Source organism: Andrena cerasifolii, chromosome 8, assembly GCF_050908995.1.
Source record: "Andrena cerasifolii isolate SP2316 chromosome 8, iyAndCera1_principal, whole genome shotgun sequence".
NCBI classification, from domain to species: Eukaryota; Metazoa; Arthropoda; class Insecta; order Hymenoptera; family Andrenidae; genus Andrena; species Andrena cerasifolii.
The window spans coordinates 3661985-3683230 of NC_135125.1; the positions used below are offsets into that span (position 1 = coordinate 3661985).

Below are 21246 nucleotides of genomic sequence, written 5' to 3' on the forward strand. Positions count from 1 at the left end.
CATGCTCGAGAAGTAACGAAGCAAAAGGAACAGAAAAGGCAAGAGAGAAGGAATAGTGCGGCAGAGATTCGGCGGTCGTTAAATGGAACCTTTTCACAACACTACACGTCCCCCGACGCGACGATGCCTTATGGCGAGCAATTCCACGGTCATGGTGTGGCCATGGTGTGCAGGCATCGTTGATGGCCCGTTTCGAACTGAGGCCTGCCGAGAGAGAACCATTCCCGTTCCCATAGCACGTGGCTTCTCTCTTTCGCTCCCTCCCTTCCACCCTCCCTCGCACCCATCCCCACCAGCTGCTCTCCAAAACCCGCCCCGTCTCTTTCCCTCTGGCAGTTGTCACCCTGCGTCCTCTCGCTCGCTCCTGCTCCCTTTCTCTCCTGGATACCCATGCAGATGCAGTATACCTGCCCTGTAGCAGGGTCTCTCCGTACATTTCATCTCTCCTTCGCAATACTCGCGTCTATCTGTTCGCTGCTCCCTCCGTCCTTATCCAATGCCGTGCTCCTTCTTTGTTCTACTAGCTGTCGAACCCCTAGCTCATCCCTCCTCGTCCAGTTCACATTCACCCCCCATGGACCCCTCCAAGCTCTCTGTACCAGAATCTCCCAATCGCGTTGACTCGCGAGCTCGCTCGTTCTCCTTTCATCCCTCTGTGGCTCTTTAATGCCATCTCCCTTCTCCTCCCTAAGTATCTCCTCGTTGCTGGCGTTCTCGCATCCGTACCCACAGCTTCCATGGACTTCCCCCCCCCCCCCACCGCATCGACCGACCAATAGGACGCCCTGCCTTCCGTACGCGCCAGCCAATCCGCGGCGAGCACTTGCCGGTGTGGATTTTAAAATCATTTTTATGGTAATGCATGCATTCCTGGCGCACGTGCACGCGCGGGGTATTGTGCCGAGATGCAACAATACACCCTGTGTACGGCCGGGTATGAGTTTTGTACGTAGAGGGCCTAGCGTGCGCCTTCTCCGCCTGCACGCGAGCGTGTGTATAAATCGTGTAAACGGTCCGCGAGCAACTTCCTATAGGGTGGCTCTCAAGTGGGATCGTTTTCGAGTACCGGAAAGTGGTCGGAGTTCGGGAAACTCATTAATGGCGAACGTATCACTCGGATGAAAATTCGAAGAATACGAATTATGAGTATAATTGAAAGTTAAATATTTTTAATGAAATTAAATACTATACAAATCCGCGGAACCTCAAAATGTACAAAATCTAATTAACCTTAAATATGTTGATAAAATTCAATTACCCTCCAATAATTGAAATTTAAATGTTTTTAATGAAATTAAATACTAAATAAATCAACATAACCTCAAAACGTACAAAATCTAATTAACCTTAAATATGTTGATAAAATTCAATTACCCTTCAATAATTGAAATTTAAATATTTTTAATGAAATTAAATACTAAATAAATCAACATAACCTCAAAATTGACAAAATCTAATTAACCTTAAATATGTTGATAAAATTCAAGTACCCTCCAATAATTGAAATTTAAATATTTTTAATGAAATTAAATACTAAATAAATCAACATAACCTCAAAATGTACAAAATCTAATTAACCTTAAATATATTAAAGATATTAACTTTTGTATATTTTAAATACGTAGTTAACATCACAATCCATTTTATCAAAATTCGAAACTTGAATAATCTCAATATTTCAAAGGAAGATTACAAAGCAGAGCAACATCAAAAGTAAAGTATTAACTTCAGTTACATTCATTTGAAATTCACATCCCCTAAAATTGCATTCCGGGAATGTTAATTATGAGAAGTGCAGAATTTCGCGAAGCTTCGGAGAGAAGAATGTTATTTCCAAAAATGCGCGCAACAGAGATACATTTTTATTTACATAATATAAGTCTCATATACTGTTTGAAGCGAACAGTAAATACGATACGGTTGAAATTTCAACACAACCGAGGGGATAAAATTCTCTTTTGAGGATCGTCGCACAAATGGCCCAGCGGTCGACGGGCACAAAAATTGTCGAGTTACCCGATACATTCTCGTTATACGAGCCAGAGCTATAATACACCCACGCCAGTTTGTTTGTGTTCCGGGAGGCGTTCCGGCGTGTGCGTGCATTTATATTGTGTGGCGAGCGCAGCGCCACGACCACTACGGCCTGTGCTCAGTCGTGGGCATAATGGAGCATTGTTAATATGTTAATGTCGAGCGTTCCTGAGGGTTCCAACGGGTTACGTTTCTCCGTTCCGCCTAAGGATCGTTACACACTCCATTAGATGACGGACCTTAAATTTCGCTCACCGCGAATTTCCCTGTGGGGTCTTTTCCCTATTCCGCGCAGGCCACCACACCATCCCTGATTAGCTCGTTTCTTCTTCTTCGTATGCCGGCTTCGATGAGGATCATCCCAGCGCACAGCCACATAAACTGATAACCTTGTTGCACTTGGGACCACCGATGCCAAGTATCATTCCCGCTGACAAGAGTCACTGGCGATCGTCCCTTCGGAATCCCAAGCAGTTCTGCGAAAATCCATTCCGCAAATACACCCGTAACGAAGATTAATAATCGCCCCACTCGTTTCGCGGCAAGCACAGCCTACCGGACACCCCTGGCGCGTGGGACTACGCGTGGGTTTAAAAATAACGACCTTGACAGTCGCGGCTGACGGAGGACGCGAATTAAGAAAAACGCCAAGTCAGTCAGCGGCTCCTTGGCGGTCGCGGGGAGCAATTAACCGCGGGACGTGTGGGAGTAATTAAAATGTTTGAAGCTCTAGGCCCCGCGGCTGCATTACTGTAACGAAACGCGGGGGGGCGCGTAACTCGTGCCCCGAACAGGCTGTATGCGCGCGTGCACGTGCATATTTGGAGGTGTGAGCGCGCGTACAGCTTGATTAACGCGGACGTTAATGAGCGCGCCGCCAGGTCGTTTGACGGGACGTCGGTATCGATTAGAAAGCCGCGAAGAATGAAAGTATCAGGACGGGGGAGGGGGGACTTGAGTGCTCGAAAATTCTGCGATACCGAGCCGAGGGAGTAGCGCGCGGACATTTAGTCGCGGCGAAGGATGCATATTGATCAGCGTCAATGACATCGGGAGGAAATTGAGAGGATGGCGATAGGCCGTCCCTGGGGGAGATCTCGTCCCTCGAGATAGATGTTTGCAAATTAAATGAGTTTACCTTGACTTTGAGTGCTTGGGCGAAGACTTGTGTCTCTAATGTGACACCGTGTCATTGTGTTGCGGTAGATCCAACAGATTTCGGTTCGCTATCAATGTCCAAGTGCTATGCTAAACTCAGTACTTGGCAACCACCCCAAGCGTGGCTCCCAGGCACAGAAAAAATTTAAAATAGGAGAATTTGTGGTTTGTAATAGTAAATGATTGGTTCTGCTGTTACTGTGGTATACAATTTCCTACTTCAATTATCGGTGTGTATATAAGCGTAGCACTCAGTGCAGACCTGCTAGATTGACGGGCAATCAAGTTGAAGCATGGCGGGTTAAGACACTCGCACAATTAATACAAATCAGGATTCAATTTGCGCGTAATGAAACCTTTTGTGTGCAGGTTAATGGAATAAGATATAAACTTTAGTTATTAAATAATTAGTAATTGGATATAAGTACATTTGCAACGGTAAATATGAATGAAACGAAGTTTTATATGCGCAGCAATATCCCCGCCGTGGGCAGATGGGGTGGTTTATGTCCATGGCTGTTTTTTTTACAGCTTTTGACTTTTAGAAAATCTAAAAAAATTATGATACTTATTCGAGTCACTACTTTAATATACCACAGTTCTTTCAGTCGAGTGTTTAAAGGATTAATTAGGAAAAATAAAAATTCGGAAGGAAGTTCTAGAAAAGAGGCAATGTGCCCGGACATAAACGGCCCAGTGTGTTCGCGGCGGGTTAAATATATTTCCTGATGTTTGTGTGTTTATTTATACGACACATAAAATTTTAAACAAAGCTAGAAATAGTTGCAATTTTACTAATAATGCAGCGTATACAATCTCTAACTTGACTTCAGTTGAGAGATCGCTATGATACCTACTGTCAGTACAAACAGCCGACCTTATCGACCCTTCTGCGGAACGCGGATGTTTCCTAGATATCCAGCTGTCGGTAAGAAGAGAACTGCATTTTGAACTTACCTAGGCATGTCTTGCAGCTGCTTTGCTCTCTGCTTGTATCGCGAGAGGGCGAAAAGAAGGGCGAGGACCGGCCACAGGGTTGATCCCGCTGCCAATTCGCCGGGATTTATGGAACCCACGTCCGCCCCGAGTGCTCGGAGCGCTCCCACGCACAGGCTCACGTTCTCGACCTGCGCAACACAGACGTAAAACTCGTCATCGATCACTGTATAAACCGATGCGTGCTCAACGGCGTGCTACCCGTGAATCGATCGAAAATTTGCTTTTTTGGATTCCTTATGCTATTTCCGACAGATCCCCGAGGACACGTTCGCAACGAACCAGTCGCTGAAATTGAAGGCGCGTTGTGTAACGCGCGCTTTCAAATTAAACTTCTCATACCTAATATGTTGAAATATCATCTTAAATTCCGAACATGCATTTTATTACACCCGAGTAAATTTAAGGTTAGGAATGGGATTTTAGTGCGTTTATTCTTTCGCGTCAAATTAAAGTTTATACAAATTTTGTAAAAAATGTAAGGTGTTTTTTTTTCTCACCTCTGTCTCCAATTTAAAATATGGAGAAACTGGTGAATACAGAAATGAAAAAATATAACATTCTTATAATTTGTAACCATATTCACTAGGAGTAAAAACTATTCATACAGAGTATTATAATTTCATTACTTATTTATTCTTATTCCTATTATTTATTCATATTTTCTTAAACTACAGCGCCACTATACCAATTTAACTGTCTACTTTTACGTTCCTCAAATATCCGCAAAAGTTAAAAGAAACTTGATTATAATAGTCTAAGCTCAGCGTATGCCACAAAATAAAAGCCAAGTCACTTCTCTCCCACAAGTATCATTTGTTACAACTTACACACTGTTGCACAGTGCACACCTCCGACAGCGTCAAAGTATCATACAGCGGGGCTAATTTAAAAATTCAATTCAAAAGGTATCTTCAACAGCTTTCCCCATATTCCAACATCTTGCAGTACCTAACTACAACGGACAAGTCTGAACTGCTGCAATGTAAAACAGGGAAATGGTATTTGAATCATTGAAAGCAAAGACGGTTTAATCCATCTTATTTGCGGAATTGAGTTAGTAGCAATAATGCATTCCAATAGGCTGTACCTAATAATATAAAATAGGAAAAGTTAATTTTTTTCAATGTAGGTTAGCCGGTTAGTTTTTGCTCTGAACGCCTGATTTCTTACCACCGACACTGATGGCGCTGCATCGCAACGGGTCTGATATGTAATGTGCGAGTCCGCTTTCATCCAGAATCCTAGTTCGGTGGCCGTACGTATCGAGGTGACTGTTACACTTCGGTATACATAGCTTGGAGGGTAGAGCAACGCAAGGAAGGCATAGTAGGCCCTGGGTGTACATAAAGGACCGCGGCGACCGGTGTACATATACGACACAACGTTCTACGAAACGTGACCGCCGTGACCATGGCTACCTTGTGCTAGCACGCGTGCCGGCGTGCCTCTTTTGTTTCCATTGTTCTTAAGAGCCACGGCGGCTCCAGCTTTTACCCAGAAAACAAACCGTGCTGTACTGCACACGTTGCGCACGGGGTGGTGAGAGATACACCAGGAACGGAAGAGAGAGATGACTCACCCGACAATACCCCGGGTGCCCACGCGTAGGTAACAGCTAGATTGCCTCTGTGTTCGTCCCGCGGTACATGGGCGACTCCGATGGGGCGGGCTGGACGCCCGGCGGAGAAACGGAATCGTGGAAAACCGAGGAAACATGCCGCGCGTAATCGACAAGACACGCTCCTACTTTTCTCCTCTCTACTTTCAAGTGAATAGACCCGACGACAACCGATGCCTTACCTTTGTACACTCTAGCTGGGTGATCTTGTAGACACAGAGTGCCTCGCGCAATTGGGCCAGGTCGCATCGTCTGTTTCGTTGGAGACAAAAGAGTATGGCTCAGGAGAAAGAATGTTATGTACTTACGGGGTGTATCATCAGTGGCGGATTTAAGAATAAAGGCCCAGATGGCAAACGTTCCGAGGGACCCATTTCGTCGGGAAAATGAAGAGATAGTTTACTAAAAACGGGCCAAGTGTAGTAGTGCCAAAAAGAAATGTAGAGTTTGAGTACCTATACCTAATCATATTTTTTTTGGAGAGAGGCTCCTGGGGACCTTCTGGGCAGGGGCCCAGGCGGCAACTGCTCAAAAACCACCCGGTTAAATCCACCACTGTGTATCATAATACGTGGGACTCTACTTGGACGATGAACAGGAGACGCAAAAAGAATGGAAAAAGTTCGTAATAACGTCAAGTGCGTCCGCAAACTTTTTCCAGGGGGGGGGAGGGAGGCAACTTTGAGAAACAGTCAAGTTTACAGGCGACGATTCGTTCCTTGTTTGAACCCATTGTGTAGCGTCAATTTAATTAAAACTTTCATCCCTTCCCCATTTCACGAACTGAATTTGCCCCTCGATGTCAAATTGACACAGTGGTATAAGACCGATGAAATGACAAGGTACACAGTTATTTTTCGATATTCTTTCGCGATTTCTGTTCTAACCCGCGGAGAGGCACGCTGCAGATGCCCATAGGTAACATATACCCCATTTGACTTTGTTCTAGAGTTACAACCATTTTTATATTCCAGTAATGTGCAGTTGCTCACCTTTATAGGAACCGTGCGTCGCGGTCGGTCTGAATGAAAACCTGCAGTCGTGTTGTAGAGTTTCTCAGAAAACATAAAAAGCGTGGCTAAAATATGGCGGTGCGCCGTCAGGGATAAACCACACGTGACACGCGAAGGAGTTTTTCTAATAGCTCACTTAATTGATTATTTAAGATATTCACACAAAACTGACCCGTTAGGGGCTGTCCTTAAATTACGTAAGGGTAGTTTTAACGAATTCTTACCCCCTCCCTCCCCCAGTATAAGAATTCGTAAGATTTGATATTCCAACCCCCTCCTTACGTAATATTTTTTAACTTAATTTTTTCAGTTATTAAAATTCTTTTAAAGGTTTATATAATTTATTTAACTTGGTTTCGGGAAATTTAAACTAAAACTACGTTTCTGGAACATTAATGACAGAATTTGTATTTATTTAAAATTAGGTTAAACAATATTGCGTAAGACGCTACCTGACTCCCCCCCCCCTTGTAAGCAAACGTAAGAAATTCGCAACCCCCTTTTCCCCCAAAAAGCTTTACGTAATTTAAGGATGACCCCTTAAGCTCCCATTCTGCCCGTTACTTTTTACGCTGTAACTCCCGCAATTTTTCGAATTTTTCAATGAATTTTTTTTTTAATATACTTCTAAGACATGTGGCTAGCATAAACAAAGGAAAAACAATTTCGATTTTTTTACCCCGAAATACCCATGTACCCCCTTAAGAAGTTTGAGATGTTTCATCACAGCAGAATAACGTGTTTAATAACACTTGTTGCAAACACTGGAGGACGTAAGATACCTTAACTTTTACAAGAATATTATCGGCTAATGGCAGTTTATCGTAGCGACACGTTTAAACTTGTTGAACAATTTATCTTAATCGTGTTACTATTTCCAAATAATGAAAGCGTAGATGCGTTCACTCCTATTTGTGTATCGTTTTATCCAGCAAAAAACGGCTTGGTACGCTTAATCTGACATGTTGGCCGCCATATTCGTCTGACTTAAATCTTCTCGACGATTTCTTATGGGATTATCTCAAGAAGAAAATATACTTGTGTATATTTATTATCTTTAAAGACATAAGAGAATGAATTAGAGGGAACTGTTTGAACGCAAATAATTAACCTTAATGTCTTAACGAAAACTATAAAGAAACAGTTCACGAAATGTGTCTTTTATGTTTCGAACGTGTTAATATTTCTAATACTGCAAGTGCGTCGTTGCATTCAAGCAAACAGTAATTACAGTACCTTATATAAAGATGAACCTTGTCGTAACACCATTCGGTTTCATCTTCAATAAAACACAGCTCAATTTCTAATTAATGCTCTAATGACCCCACTTTTGCAGCATATATAGCAAAAATAAGCCTAAATTAAAATTTAGAATTTTTTAAAATAGTTAAAATTTAAAAATTTAAAACCCCATTCCTATTCTCATTCACAATGTTTTCAAGTCAAATACTTCGTGCATAGGTATGTTTCGTTCTACTCATCGGTCTGCTATCGTTTCTAACACTCAAAGAACCAGCAACGATGACGTGAGGCAGCGCGAAGCACCTACACAGTTAAACTTCCCTGGAAGTAATGTACCCTTATCGAGGTCCATTAATGGCGAAGTTTCGAACTGAAATGTTCGTGGAAAGTATGACGCGGCGACAGGATAAAATGTCGCGAGCTTTTGTTGAAGTTGACGCAGCCGTTTGTTGAGATGCGACGAGCACGAAATGCACCTCGACATAGCTCGGGACGAGCACTCACGGCTTATCCACACGAGATGACAGCCGTAAATGGCGATGGCGCTTTTTAATGCATTCTTCTGTCTACCCTGTCGACCGTCCCCAGCGAACGTGTACTTGCGTGTATCTTCCAGCGCGAAAAAGAAGACTTCCGACTTAAGGGAGACATTGCGCTTCCTAATAAAGGGTCGAGGGTATATCCAACAGGTTGTTCTATTCGCGACATCGGTCGACCATCTTTTTGCTCGAATTCTTTCCACTTCATACGCGAACTTTTTACGCGATCGATTCACGTGTAATTCACTCGATGCTTGGGAAATGTATTGTTCTTCTGTTTCTATGTGAAAATGTCTGCGACAACTAAAAACATCTCACGATTAGGGCTGGGATTATTTGTCGAATTATTCGGTATTCGAGTATTCGAATGCTTCAGTTGCTCGATTATTTGACGAATATAATTCGAATATCCAAGTATTCGAATATAATTCGAATATCCAAGTATTCGAATATAATTCGAATATCCAAGTATTCGAATATAATTCGAATATCCAAGTATTCGAATACTATTCGAATATTTAAGTATTAGAATAGTATGGTGTGAATTATAAATCAAGTTCTTTAGGTTCATTTGTCACGGTGAAATCTTGTACATATAAGCTAATTTTGACTAACTTCACACCATACTATTCAAATACTTAAATATTTGAAGTTTATTCGTAGCATTCGAATACTTGTAAAATATTCGAATAATTTACGAGTAATATTCGAATATTTTACAAGTATTTGAATGCTACGAATAAACTCCGAATATTTGAGTATTCGAATGTTATTATTCGAATACTATTCGAATACTGACGTATGGTGTGAAGTGGGTCAAAATTAGCTTATATGTACAAGATTTCACCCTGACAAATGAACCTAAAAAACTTGATTTATAATTCACACCATACTATTCTAATACTTAAATATTCGAATACTTAAATATTGCAATAGTATTCGAATACTTGGATATTCGAATTATATTGGCCAAATAATTAAGCAACTGAAGTATTCGAATATTCGAATACCGAAAGATTCGGCAAATAGTCCCTGCGCTACTCACGATTAGGGCTGGGACTATTCGAATAATTTATGAGTAATATTCGAATATTTTACAAGTATTCGAGTGCTACGAATAAACTCCGAATATTTGAGTATTCGAATGTTATTATTCGAATACTATTCGAATACTGACGTATGGTGTGAAGTGGGTCAAAATTAGCTTACAAGATTTCACCCTGACAAATGAACCTAAAGAACTCGATTTATAATTCACACCATACTATTCGAATACATCAATATTCGAATACTTGGATATCCGAATAGTATTCGAATACTTGGATATTCGAACAGTATTCGAATTATATTCGCCAAATAATTGAGCAACTGAAGTATTCGAATATTCGAATACCGAAAGATTCGACAAATAGTCCCAGTGCTACCCACGATACCTATGATATTTCAGTTTAAAAATATGAATAATTCAGGACATAAATATTTCTATTTCGTTTTTCAATCTACTTTATCTTTCCTATGAAATTATATTCAAGGTGAGGTTTTTACAGCAGTCCTACTAGCACAGTATTATACTAATCTACTTTGTTTTATCACTTCTTTGCTTGCTTATTCAATTTGACACGTATAATTGCATACTAAAGGCGACTAATGATAATGATATTCACTATCGTGAGTGCTGGAGTATTACTATCCAATAAAAATAAACGAGTTCGCTGAATCGATGAGTAGTCAGAAAATTTCTCGCGTCACTTGGACTTCGCAATTCGAATTCTCTTCGATCTCTACGGATTTCGCAGCGGCTTCTGAAAACGATCGTAATAGTAGACGGGTTTCCCGCAAATCTGGGTCATTTCGCGTGCTAATTACTCCCGCGATTTTGCAATTCACTGGCGGTGATTGGGAATGCGAAGCGAATAGATCGATAAATTGATATGGAATTCTAAATGCCTTGGATATTTCTAGGCACACGTATCGCGATACGCTGAAGGGTGTCCGCGCGCGTTTATTCTAAAAGCAAAGTTCGTTACGAAGATAGTACCGTCGAAATTCTGAACGCGCAATTAACGGAGTCCATTTGTAGATAGGATCGACAGAGCCGCGGCTACGTGCCCCTCGAACCCTGCGCGTGTAGTTCGGTCCAGGTTCGTAATACAGAAAGGCCGTGGAAGGAGAACGACTGAGAGCCAAAGATGCCAAGAGATGTCCTCTTATGGTAGCGTCCTCGCTCCTCTGCTGCATAACGAGGAAACCAAAAAGAAGAAGCGTACGAAGCTTCTCTGAATCTCTGCCCGTCTCTCTTCAACTTTCGATTCCCGTCGCTGCATGTGTATCCAGCATGTGACTCCGCACGTTTCAGGCCCTACTATTTTCTTCATATGAATTTCCATTTCACTTTCAATGTTGCTTTAAGACGATCCGTGGTATGTACGTGGATCGCTGGCGAACCTTTCGTCAGAGTAACGAGTGTGTTTTTATTAGACGTTAAAATAAAGCAGGGGAAAAAAGACTGGGAGTATAAAAGATTTCCTACAATTGTTATTGATTTTTAAATGAATATTGCAGTTTATGTTTTTTAGCGTTTTTCGGGGGACTGAGGAAATCTGAAATTGCGCATACCGCGTTAAATATTTTGAACGCTTTTACATAAAGATTATAAGTGGAATTTCGTTAATCTTAATCGAATGTGATATTTAATTATCTTAGCAGTGCTTTGTCAGATTTTTTAATTTGACTTAAATATGTGATGTAATCGAAAAGTATTGTGTAAAAGTTGAGGTGTAATTTTATCACTTAAAATTAGTCTAAATGATGGAATACCTCAGTTCTGTTCGTACGGCGTTTCATTTTCGAGAAACAACGAATTCGAATACCGAACTGGTACACTTCTTCTTCTACTTAATTAACATTTTTTGTAACGGATTCTGCTATAGATCACTTTTCAATTTTTTACGCACTAATCTATCAAGCTAAATTATCATTTGATTATTAAGGTAAAGTACACTAAGAAATTATTTTTTTTTAATATTTATTCTTCAGTTCGTATACTACTAAAAACGCTGTCTGCTATAAAATTCAAATTAAATTACAATTGTGTATTCTATCCTTCTAACTCTTCGAACGTGGGATTAATATACTTTTTCTGTACTTAATACCAATATTATCCACAATAATATAGTTAAGCCTTCGTTGCATAACTTCTTCGATTTTGGAAAAAATACATTTTTGGACTCGTACAAGTGATAATAATAAGAGAAAAATAATAAAAAAATTTGTCTTTTTTTATTTATTCCACTTTATCCGCCAGTGCGATTATGATTACTTAAAACCCGCGGAATTACAAAGATCAACGCGATGTTTGTAAATTTTTTAAACTGTTTTTATGAGCCTGCAATGAAAATTCAAAAAACCCGTTTGTAGGTTTAAGTAAGTTATATACATGCCTAAAATTTCATCAAAATCGGTTAACGTTGCTCTGAGCTATAAACGCGTAAATATCGCAAAATAAGGTCGCAAATCCCGAAATTCTCGACATCAGTAATTTTCTACCTTATCTTGCGATATTTAAGCGTTTATAGCTCAGAGCAACGTTAACCGATTTTGATGAAATTTTTTAAACTTACAAACAGGTTTTTTGAATTATTATTACAGGCTCATAAAAAAAAGTTTAAAAAAAGACTGTTACTATTTTTTTTTTGCTATTCCGACCAAGTGCATTTTTTCGAAACGACGAATCACGTCACTTAGCAAACTAATCCTTCTAGCTTCTCAAAAAATCTCAAGTCGTTTGAATTAATTTTAAAAAAGTTATGCGATTTTAAAGGGTGGCCGAATACTTTTGCACGCCACTGTATCTTTCATGATAAAGTAGTTACATCACACTACAGGCTAGTTAAAACAGAAATATTAAAAAGAAAATATACGTTGCATATTTGCAACAGTATGCAACGAAGGGTTAATTCTGACATTAAACAAGTCATCAAAATGGCATTACAGTGATGTATAGAAAAAAAGGCACCGTACGAAAAATTTATTCCACAGTCTGATTAATTTTGAAGTATGGAACAACCCTCTTCGCAATTGTACCGCATATTCCGTTCCACCCTGTATAAGTATACTACCACACGACTTCAATTGATCAACATAGTCAAGACGTAGGCAGATTGGCTAAATCGGAGCCAACAGATAATTGCTCCGTAGAGAAGGCTAATTCATTTATTGTGTTAATTTTGCGTAGAAGGTGCTTTGTCTCTCTAGCCTTTCATCTATAATAAACCTCGTCTTTGTGCCGTTACGGAACCTCGTGTGTTGAAAGGCTCATACATTTATTATACGCGTGCAATATTGATCGCTTACCGACAAGAGCACTGGCTACCATTGATGACAACAATAAAGTGAAACGAGGGAACATCATTTGGGGTACCATGCATTTACTGGACAGCAGAAGAGCGCCATATAACGTGACCCTAGTCGTTATAACAGTGCATCATCGTTGCACAGAATGGAAAATAATTAAGGGAGAACACCACTGTGACGGCCGGAAAGGTAAGCTATTTTTAAGAATTTTTTTTAAGAATAATTTACAGTTTTCATAGAAAAATTTTATTACCTACCTTTAGTGCGCTGTCTTAAGGACTATATAAAAAAAATAAATAGAAAAACATCCATAAATTTTAATATATATTAATTAATCTTCTAAACACCCCCACGCGAACTGGTCGAATGTGTAACTATGGAACAGCAGATCCGAAATCAAATTTCATTTTTTTTTTATAAACTATATGAGTGTAGTTTCCGTTGTACGTACCGATTTCTTAAACAAATTATTTTTGTAAAAATGGTGCGCTTTAGAAGAAAAGTTTAAAACATCCGCTAATAAGGTGGACAGTTTTTCGAGCATATATAAAAAAATTTGTTTTCGATCAAAGAATCCGTACGTACAACGGAAACTACACTCATATAGTTTATAACAAAAAAATGAAATTTGATTTCGGACCTGCTGTTCCATAGTTACACATTCGACCAGCTCGGGGGAGGGGGGTCTAGATGATTAATGAGTATATTATAATTTATGGATATTTTTCTATTTATTTTTTTTGCATAGTCTCTTAAGACAGCGTACTAAAGGTAGGTAATACAAATTTTCTATGAAAACTGTAAATTCTTCCTGAAAAAATTTTTTAGATATGGCTTACTTTTCCGGCCGTCTCAGTGGTGTTCCCCCTTAAAGGTGTTACAGCCTAATGTTTCAGAAACTCGAGAAGATATGGAAGTTTTATTTTTCAGTGACTGTTTGGTATTGAAGACGGTATTATGCATCGAAGTTAATTTTTTAAGTTACTCTTTGTTTAGTAGATTAGGGTCATTTCAAGTGTGCCTTGATTTTTATCACTGACAAGGTGTAAATTTACTTGAATTACTTGAAAATTAATTGCAATTTCATTTCTGTATATTGAACTTTTTTAGCCTAATATTGAAAATGTGTTTCAACAATTTCAGTGAAAAGAAAACATTTACATATTTTAAAAAACATATTTCATTTAAAAGAACGTAGTAATATTATTTCAGTGTCCCTTATTCAATTTTCTGGAAAAAGTTATGCGTCAGACATTATTATTTAAAATAGATAAAATTAGAAGATAATTTCGTGCTCATATTTTATGGTATTATTGTTTAAACATATGCCATAATATTTACTGCAAAAACAGTTAACCATACCTGAAAATTTCTCACTGATTAAAGTCACTAACAAGGGAACATACCGAACACGGAAATTCAAAAAATTCTGAAGCTTTGTGAATATGTACGGAATTTCCTCCTGATTACGACGCAATTTTTGTTTACCGCCCAAATCCACTGTAATCGGGTGTAATTGACCCCTGAAAAATTCGGTTATTTTCCAATTTTGTGTGATAACTCGGGAACTGTAAAATATTTTTTTACCAAATGCTAGATCTAATTAAAAGAAGTAACTTTTATCTTGAAACTTTTCTTCTATCTCTTACAGTTCGCGAGTTATAACAAAAAATCGGAAAATAGCCGCATTTTCAGGGGTTAATTTCACCCCCTTCGAGTGAATTTGGGCAGCAAACAAAAATTGCGTTGTAATCAAAAGGAAATCCCCTACATATTAACAAAGTTTCAGAATTTTTTGAATTTTCGACTTCGGGATCTTGCCTTGTAACTATAAGACAGTTTTCAGAATTACTGAAGGGGTCATGCTCAGTCAGGAGGCCGAAAAAGGGTGGTCTTTGGAAATTTTTTACTCAAAAGCTATAACACATTCCTCAAAAAATCTTTTTTCCTTTCAAGGATTGCATCTAGTACCGTGCATCTTAATTTTTTTATTTAAAAATATTTATCAATAACTAAGTTATTGTCCATCACTCGAAGGTTCTCTAAAAAAAGGCTTTTGCGGTGACCACTGCTGCTCGAAAGTCGATCACCTGAAATAAAAGATTCAAAAGAATTTACTTAGTATTTTATATTATCTAGTAAGCATCGGATAAAAAAATCCTTCGTTCAAATACTAGACAATATAATACAATAAGTAAATTCTTTTGAATTTTTTATTTCAGATGATCGACTTTCGAGCAGTAGTGGTCACCGCAGAAGCCTTTTTTTAGAGAACCTTCGAGTGATGGACAATAACTCGGTTATTGCTAAATATTTTTAAATGAAAAAATTACGATGCACGGTACTATATGCAGTGCTTAAAAGGAAAAAAGATTTCTTGAAAAATGTGTCATAGCTTTTGGGTAAAAAAATTCCAAAGACCGTCCTTTTTTCGGCCTCCTGACTGAGCATGACCCCTTAAACGATACCAAACTACCAAATAACTGGCAAAAAATATGCAATGACACATCTATTAGATCCTAAAAGTGTCTTTTACTAAGAGAAAATAAAGCCGTTGAAATAAAAATAAGACGGAAGACCTCAGTGTACAGTTCCTAGGGTTAACGTCCTTCGATTTCAATTATCAATTAATGCCGTCGTCAAAATGGAGATTGATTCTATAGCGAGGCATGCCACGACTTTAAATCACCGGGCAACAAGGAGGTGGCTTAATTGATTTCGGAACGAGCCTCGTCAGTTTTGCAGAAGGAGTTCGTTACACGGTTCAAATATGGGTTTACGGGGGACATTGTCGTGGTTGAGCGGGGTGCGTGGCTGCTAGGTGCATGTACCGGCGAGCGAGTCCCAGGCGCACGAGACAAAAGTCCCACAAAGGAGGCGATTGCGCAAGAACCCGAGGAGGAGGATCTGATATCCGACGTGGAACCGGTGTCGTTGCTTCCCAGCAGCGACGCTTTAGAAATCGAAACTCGTAGAGCGACGATTTCGCTTTTCCTTCCTTCTTTTCCCCGTGGAACGCGTCTCGTGGAGACGTGAGCGGGATGGCGATGCCCGTCGCCACGGCTAGCAGTAGCTGACTCATTCTAAAATCAGACTTGCGCGGATAATAGGATAAGGAGATAAACGGGGGAGATAGATCGGCCTCCGCGGAATCGTTTCTTCTTTAACTGCGAATTAATACGCCGCGTTTCCACGGTTCCCACGATTCCAACGAGGTTTAGGCAGTATCGTAATTTTTCAACAAATGTGCTGGGTGTGGTACGTAGTTGTTTGAACGAAATTAATTGTGCGTAGTGTTAATAAACTATGAATGGTGCTGATTTCTACCGCAGTAGTAGTAGTATTTGATTCACACCTACATGTTATCCGGTTATTAATCGCATATTTTCGAGTTGCGCCACATATTTTGAGAGAGGTTGTATAATAAAAATGATAAGAAATCGTTGGAATAAACGTATCAAGAGAATCGTGAGCTCCGAAGATTAACAGCAAATGTTTCTCCTCTGACCAGGTAGCTTTCAACGATTTCGACATTCTGCACAGCAACGAGTTTGTAACAATGAAAATCGTCGACAAGGTTCATTCTGCCAGCTGGTCTCTCTCATGGTGATATTGCCCGTAGGCAGAGTTGTGCAGAATTACAATTGAATTACTCCGTGAATTATAATTACAAAATGATTCAATTACATTGTAATTCGTGCTTCAGAGCTCTCATTCAATTCAATTACATCACAATTCGTAATCGCAGTTGAAGTATAATTGCAAAGTACAATGTAATTACGAATTACGAATTAAGAGGTGAGCAAATTGAGAGGTAATAAGAGGTGGGAAAGAAATATGTAGGTAAAGGTTTCGAACAGAAAAAAAATTATTATGGGTGATGAATATGGTATTATTCATAAATTTATAATATGTAAAGAGAAAAAAACTCCTTTGTTATATATTTTCTACCTTTTTTCTCACTTCTTCAGAGTTTTGAGCTGTAATTTAATTAGATTGTATTTCAATTACATTGTAATTCAATTACAGTAATTAGGAATTGAATTAATTGAAAAGTTTGAATTATGTAATTGAGTTACAACGTAATTGAATTACTATGTAATTGAAATACAATGTAATTAAATTACTATGTAATTGAAATACAATATAATTAAATTACTATGTAATTGAAATACAATGTAATTAAATTACAGTGTAATTCAATTAGCACAACTGTACCCGCAGGTACACGTCATTTTCGAGGTTCAAGTTCCGGATCAGAACACCCGTCACTATGCAATTATTATTAATGATGAGCGTACTCCAATTAGAGTTAAATATCGATGGCTTAGTGCACACATATTATATGTCCAACTTTTTTTTACGAAATTTGAGTTTTTATATGCAACAAATAGTTCTTGACTGTTTCTTTATACTGTATAAAAATCAGATTTTTATCTTTTTTATAAATGTGTCAAAAATAATATTTTTTTATTTATGTCCCTGAATCTATTATGCTGGGTGCACAATTGTTGTATGTCTATGCCAGAGGACAAACAATACTTGTGCATAGTGACTTTCTTGATTTCCATGATATGGCACAACGTATTATGCTGAATACTACAATAAATCAAAATAAAGAAAAAGACAAATGGCTAAAAATCAAGTGGATGCGGTTTGAAAAATGTAAACCATTAATTGTCCAATATAAATACAACATTTCGGGTGAAGATTTTCAGCAATTTAATATTGCACAATCTTCAAAACCTGCACGAAAATATTCTTGGAAAAATGTGACCATAAATAAAAAATTTCAAAAAAAGACTTCCTATATCTATCGCGAAGAAAAAAGATCTTCTGTATCTTTTAAACAACGGAATTATTCCTGAATACTACAAGGCATTTATCAATAGCATACCAGAAGCATAATCACAACGTGATGTAATTCCAATCCCCATGGACATTGACAAAAATGAAAACTACGAAAATGACAACTGCGAAAATAAATATAATAAATAAATATATAAAAATAATATAATAAATAAATATAATATTGGTTTAAGTGAGATTATTTCCAGTTATTATTCCTTTCATTCGTTTTCATACAATATCATTCAGTATAGTATGTCCTCCTTTGTATTTGGTTACATATAGCATCTCCAACTTCGAAGTATTATTAAATAATTATTATTATAATTTTGCAGATTCTAACTTATACTACTAATTACATATTTTCAGTGATACTTATATTACATACATATGATAATAAAATAATGCAAAAAGTATGTATTTAATTATAAAGTACCATTGAATGTTTGAACGTGTTTTTTCTCAAAAACGCTGAAAGTGGACATACAATATGTGTGCACTAAGTCATCGATATTATTCTAAATTAATTCTATTTACAAAGTCGAATATTTCATTTGGATAATAATTATTCGTCATTTATGCCTAATAGATTATTCAAATATATTAAGCGAATAATTTATCTATCGCTATTTACTCGAATAATTTGCAACTATTGGATAATTATTCCTAAATTATTCGAATAATCATGCAAATAACTTTCGACGATTTTCGGCGCCAGCTGTCTGATACCTCTTTTCGCAAATAATAACTGATGATTTTAGACAAATAAGAAGGTGCGTGTCACAAATAATGTAAATAAACAATTAATAACTATCCGAATAAAAACTATTCACCTATCAATGCTTTTCGAATAAATTCTTATTCGATTAGGAACTTATCTGATTTCTCAAATTGTGCACAACTCTGGGCTCCAATCGTACAACACCATAACTATAATAAAATTATTGTGCCAGTAATAATTATGAAAGTGGCCTCAGCCAGAAATCTAGAAAATTTGAATTCATCACGTTTCGTTGTATTTTATAATACACATAAACGCAAAGATTGAAATATCTTATGGCAAAACATGTATGACTTAGGCCACTCGCGTGTTCACGAGTGCAGCTGTATTGTAAAACGTAAAAACACGGTTATGGGTAACTGTATGCTGCTAATGCTTGCTTGAGTTACACTAGGATTTTACAACGCGCGAAATTCACGCTCTTTCGCACAACCGCGTGTCCAATTATCTCTGCGATCAGGGTTAACGATGGAAGCTGCTGAAGTGACTGGCTTTTATTAGATACAATGCCGTTATAGGTCTGTGGAGTTAACATAAATGCCATCTGGATTCGCGACGTTTGAGTTAACGCGTTTAAATTGCGCGAAGAATTGCAGCGTGCGTGAGGAAATGTTTAGCCAAGTAAATTTCAGACTACTTCGAATGTGACTTAAAGAGAAATATTTTGTTAAAGTTTTATTATAAATTTGGTTAAAGGCGAATTAATTGGACGATAGTATTCGTTTTCGAATTATAGTCTTTCTAAGATTTCTGTTTAATATTTATTATGTATTGTGTGTCTGAAATCATTCGTTTTTTATTACATTACGACGTATCAAAATATTATATCAAAGATGCTGTTCAAATAAACAATGCAATTCATGTTCATGTATTTATAGTGAAAACAATGTTATCCTATTCAATGTTAATTTTAATATCAAATATCGCAGCATAGAAAAAGGTGCCTTAAGGGGTTATACCTAGTCAGGCGGCCGAAAAGAGGCGAATATTTGCGAATTTTTTTTGAAGAAGCGGAAGCGTATATTTTTACAGAACTTTTTGCGCTTAAAAGAGCAACATTTAAAGAACATTTGGTAATTTTTTCGTAGAAAAATATTTACGTTTATAATAAAATAACAAGCGACATCCAAGAAGCATTTTTAAAAATTTGCTTTCGCGGTGAGCACTGCCATTCGGAACCAGATTATCTAAAATCAAAAAACAAAAAAGATTTCGTTAGTATATTAATGTATCCTCAGGTTGACGGAGAGAAATTTCCGAAATATTAAGTTAAAACAAAATGGCGGCTATTTAATGTTGAAATCCTGATTTTTTCCTGCAAAAATTACGCGAAAAAATCAGGATATCAATTTTAAATAGCTGCCATGTTGTTTTAACTTAATATTTCGGAAAATTCTCTCCGCCAACCTGAGGATACATTATTATACTAACGAAATCTTTTTTGTTTTTTGATTTTAGATAATCTGATTCCGAATGGCAATGTTCACCGCAAAACCAAATTTTTAAAAATGCTTCTTGGATGTCGCATGTTATTTTATTATAAACGTAAATATTTTTCTATGAAAAAATTACCAAATGTTCTTTAAATGTTGCTCTTTTAAGCGCAAAAAGTTCTGTAAAAATATACGCTTCCGCTTCTTCAAAAAAAAATCACAAATATTCGCCTCTTTTCGACCGCCTGACTGGGCATAACTCCTTAAGGGGGTAAGTTATCCTCAAAATTTTCTGAAATTAGTTTTTAGGATGTTTGCACATTCCGCTAGCTACACCTTTTCTACGTATTTTAAGCGCAACCGGGCCCCGAAATTCTAAAAAATTATAAAAAAAAGCGTTTTCTAAAACGGTGAACGTAAAATCTCGAAAACCGATCGAACGATTTGAATGAAAATTTACAGGAAGTTGCAGGAAACTATTCCCCTCCATGTATTGGGAGCACATTTTCAATATAAATTCTTAAAAAAAAAAAAAAAAATATTTTTTTCTACAAAAAAGGAAAAAATCAGAAACATCAACATAAAAATTGTATTAATTTGTTTAACAACATTTTGCTTCTTCATAAGATGGATACTGTCTTACTGATTATAAAAATGCCTTTACTTTGTGTTTTAGGTAATTCACCTGTCCGGAATCGTGTTCACCATCAAACGGTGCATCACGTACACGCTCTCACATTTACATTTATAACTTTTTTTCCTATAAATATATTTAAAATTTTCTTTTTGCGCATTAAAGTCAACGAAATGGTGGTTAAAAAAGTAGGACAAAAATGATCTCTATATTCATTTATTACTTCAGAATGTGCGTTTGAACAAGGGCCTGATTTTGGGCTGTTCGAATACTGGGGCAACTCTATTACGAATATAACAATACACTACTTATTGGCATTGTTATAAAGAACTAAATCTAGCGCCATGCGAACATAAAAATAATTCTTAAAGCCTGTAATATCCGACATAAACTTCAGACACAGCATGGTTATTTTAAATTAATGGTCCTGAAAGTAATATCAATAACTACTTAGCAAAATACCCCTGCGCTTCGCTTCGGGCCGAAGAGATATTAAGGACTCCATGAAAACACAATTCACCCCCTTTCACCACCCCGTTAGGGGTTGATTAGGGCAAAATCCTGAAATTGGTTTTTAGGCATTTATGTGGCTAA

General features: G+C 37.6%; 1 protein-coding gene across 6 annotated transcripts in view; it reads right to left on the reverse strand.

Moving 5' to 3' along the window:
- Sick (sickie) overlaps positions 1-21246 on the reverse strand; it is a 626930-nt gene that overhangs the window by 347055 nt on the left and 258629 nt on the right. For all 6 annotated transcript variants that reach the window (XM_076818204.1, XM_076818201.1, XM_076818200.1 and 3 more), the window contains one exon: positions 4150-4319. In XM_076818204.1, coding sequence (XP_076674319.1) covers positions 4150-4319 — 170 coding nt within the window. The remainder of the gene's footprint in view (positions 1-4149; positions 4320-21246) is intronic.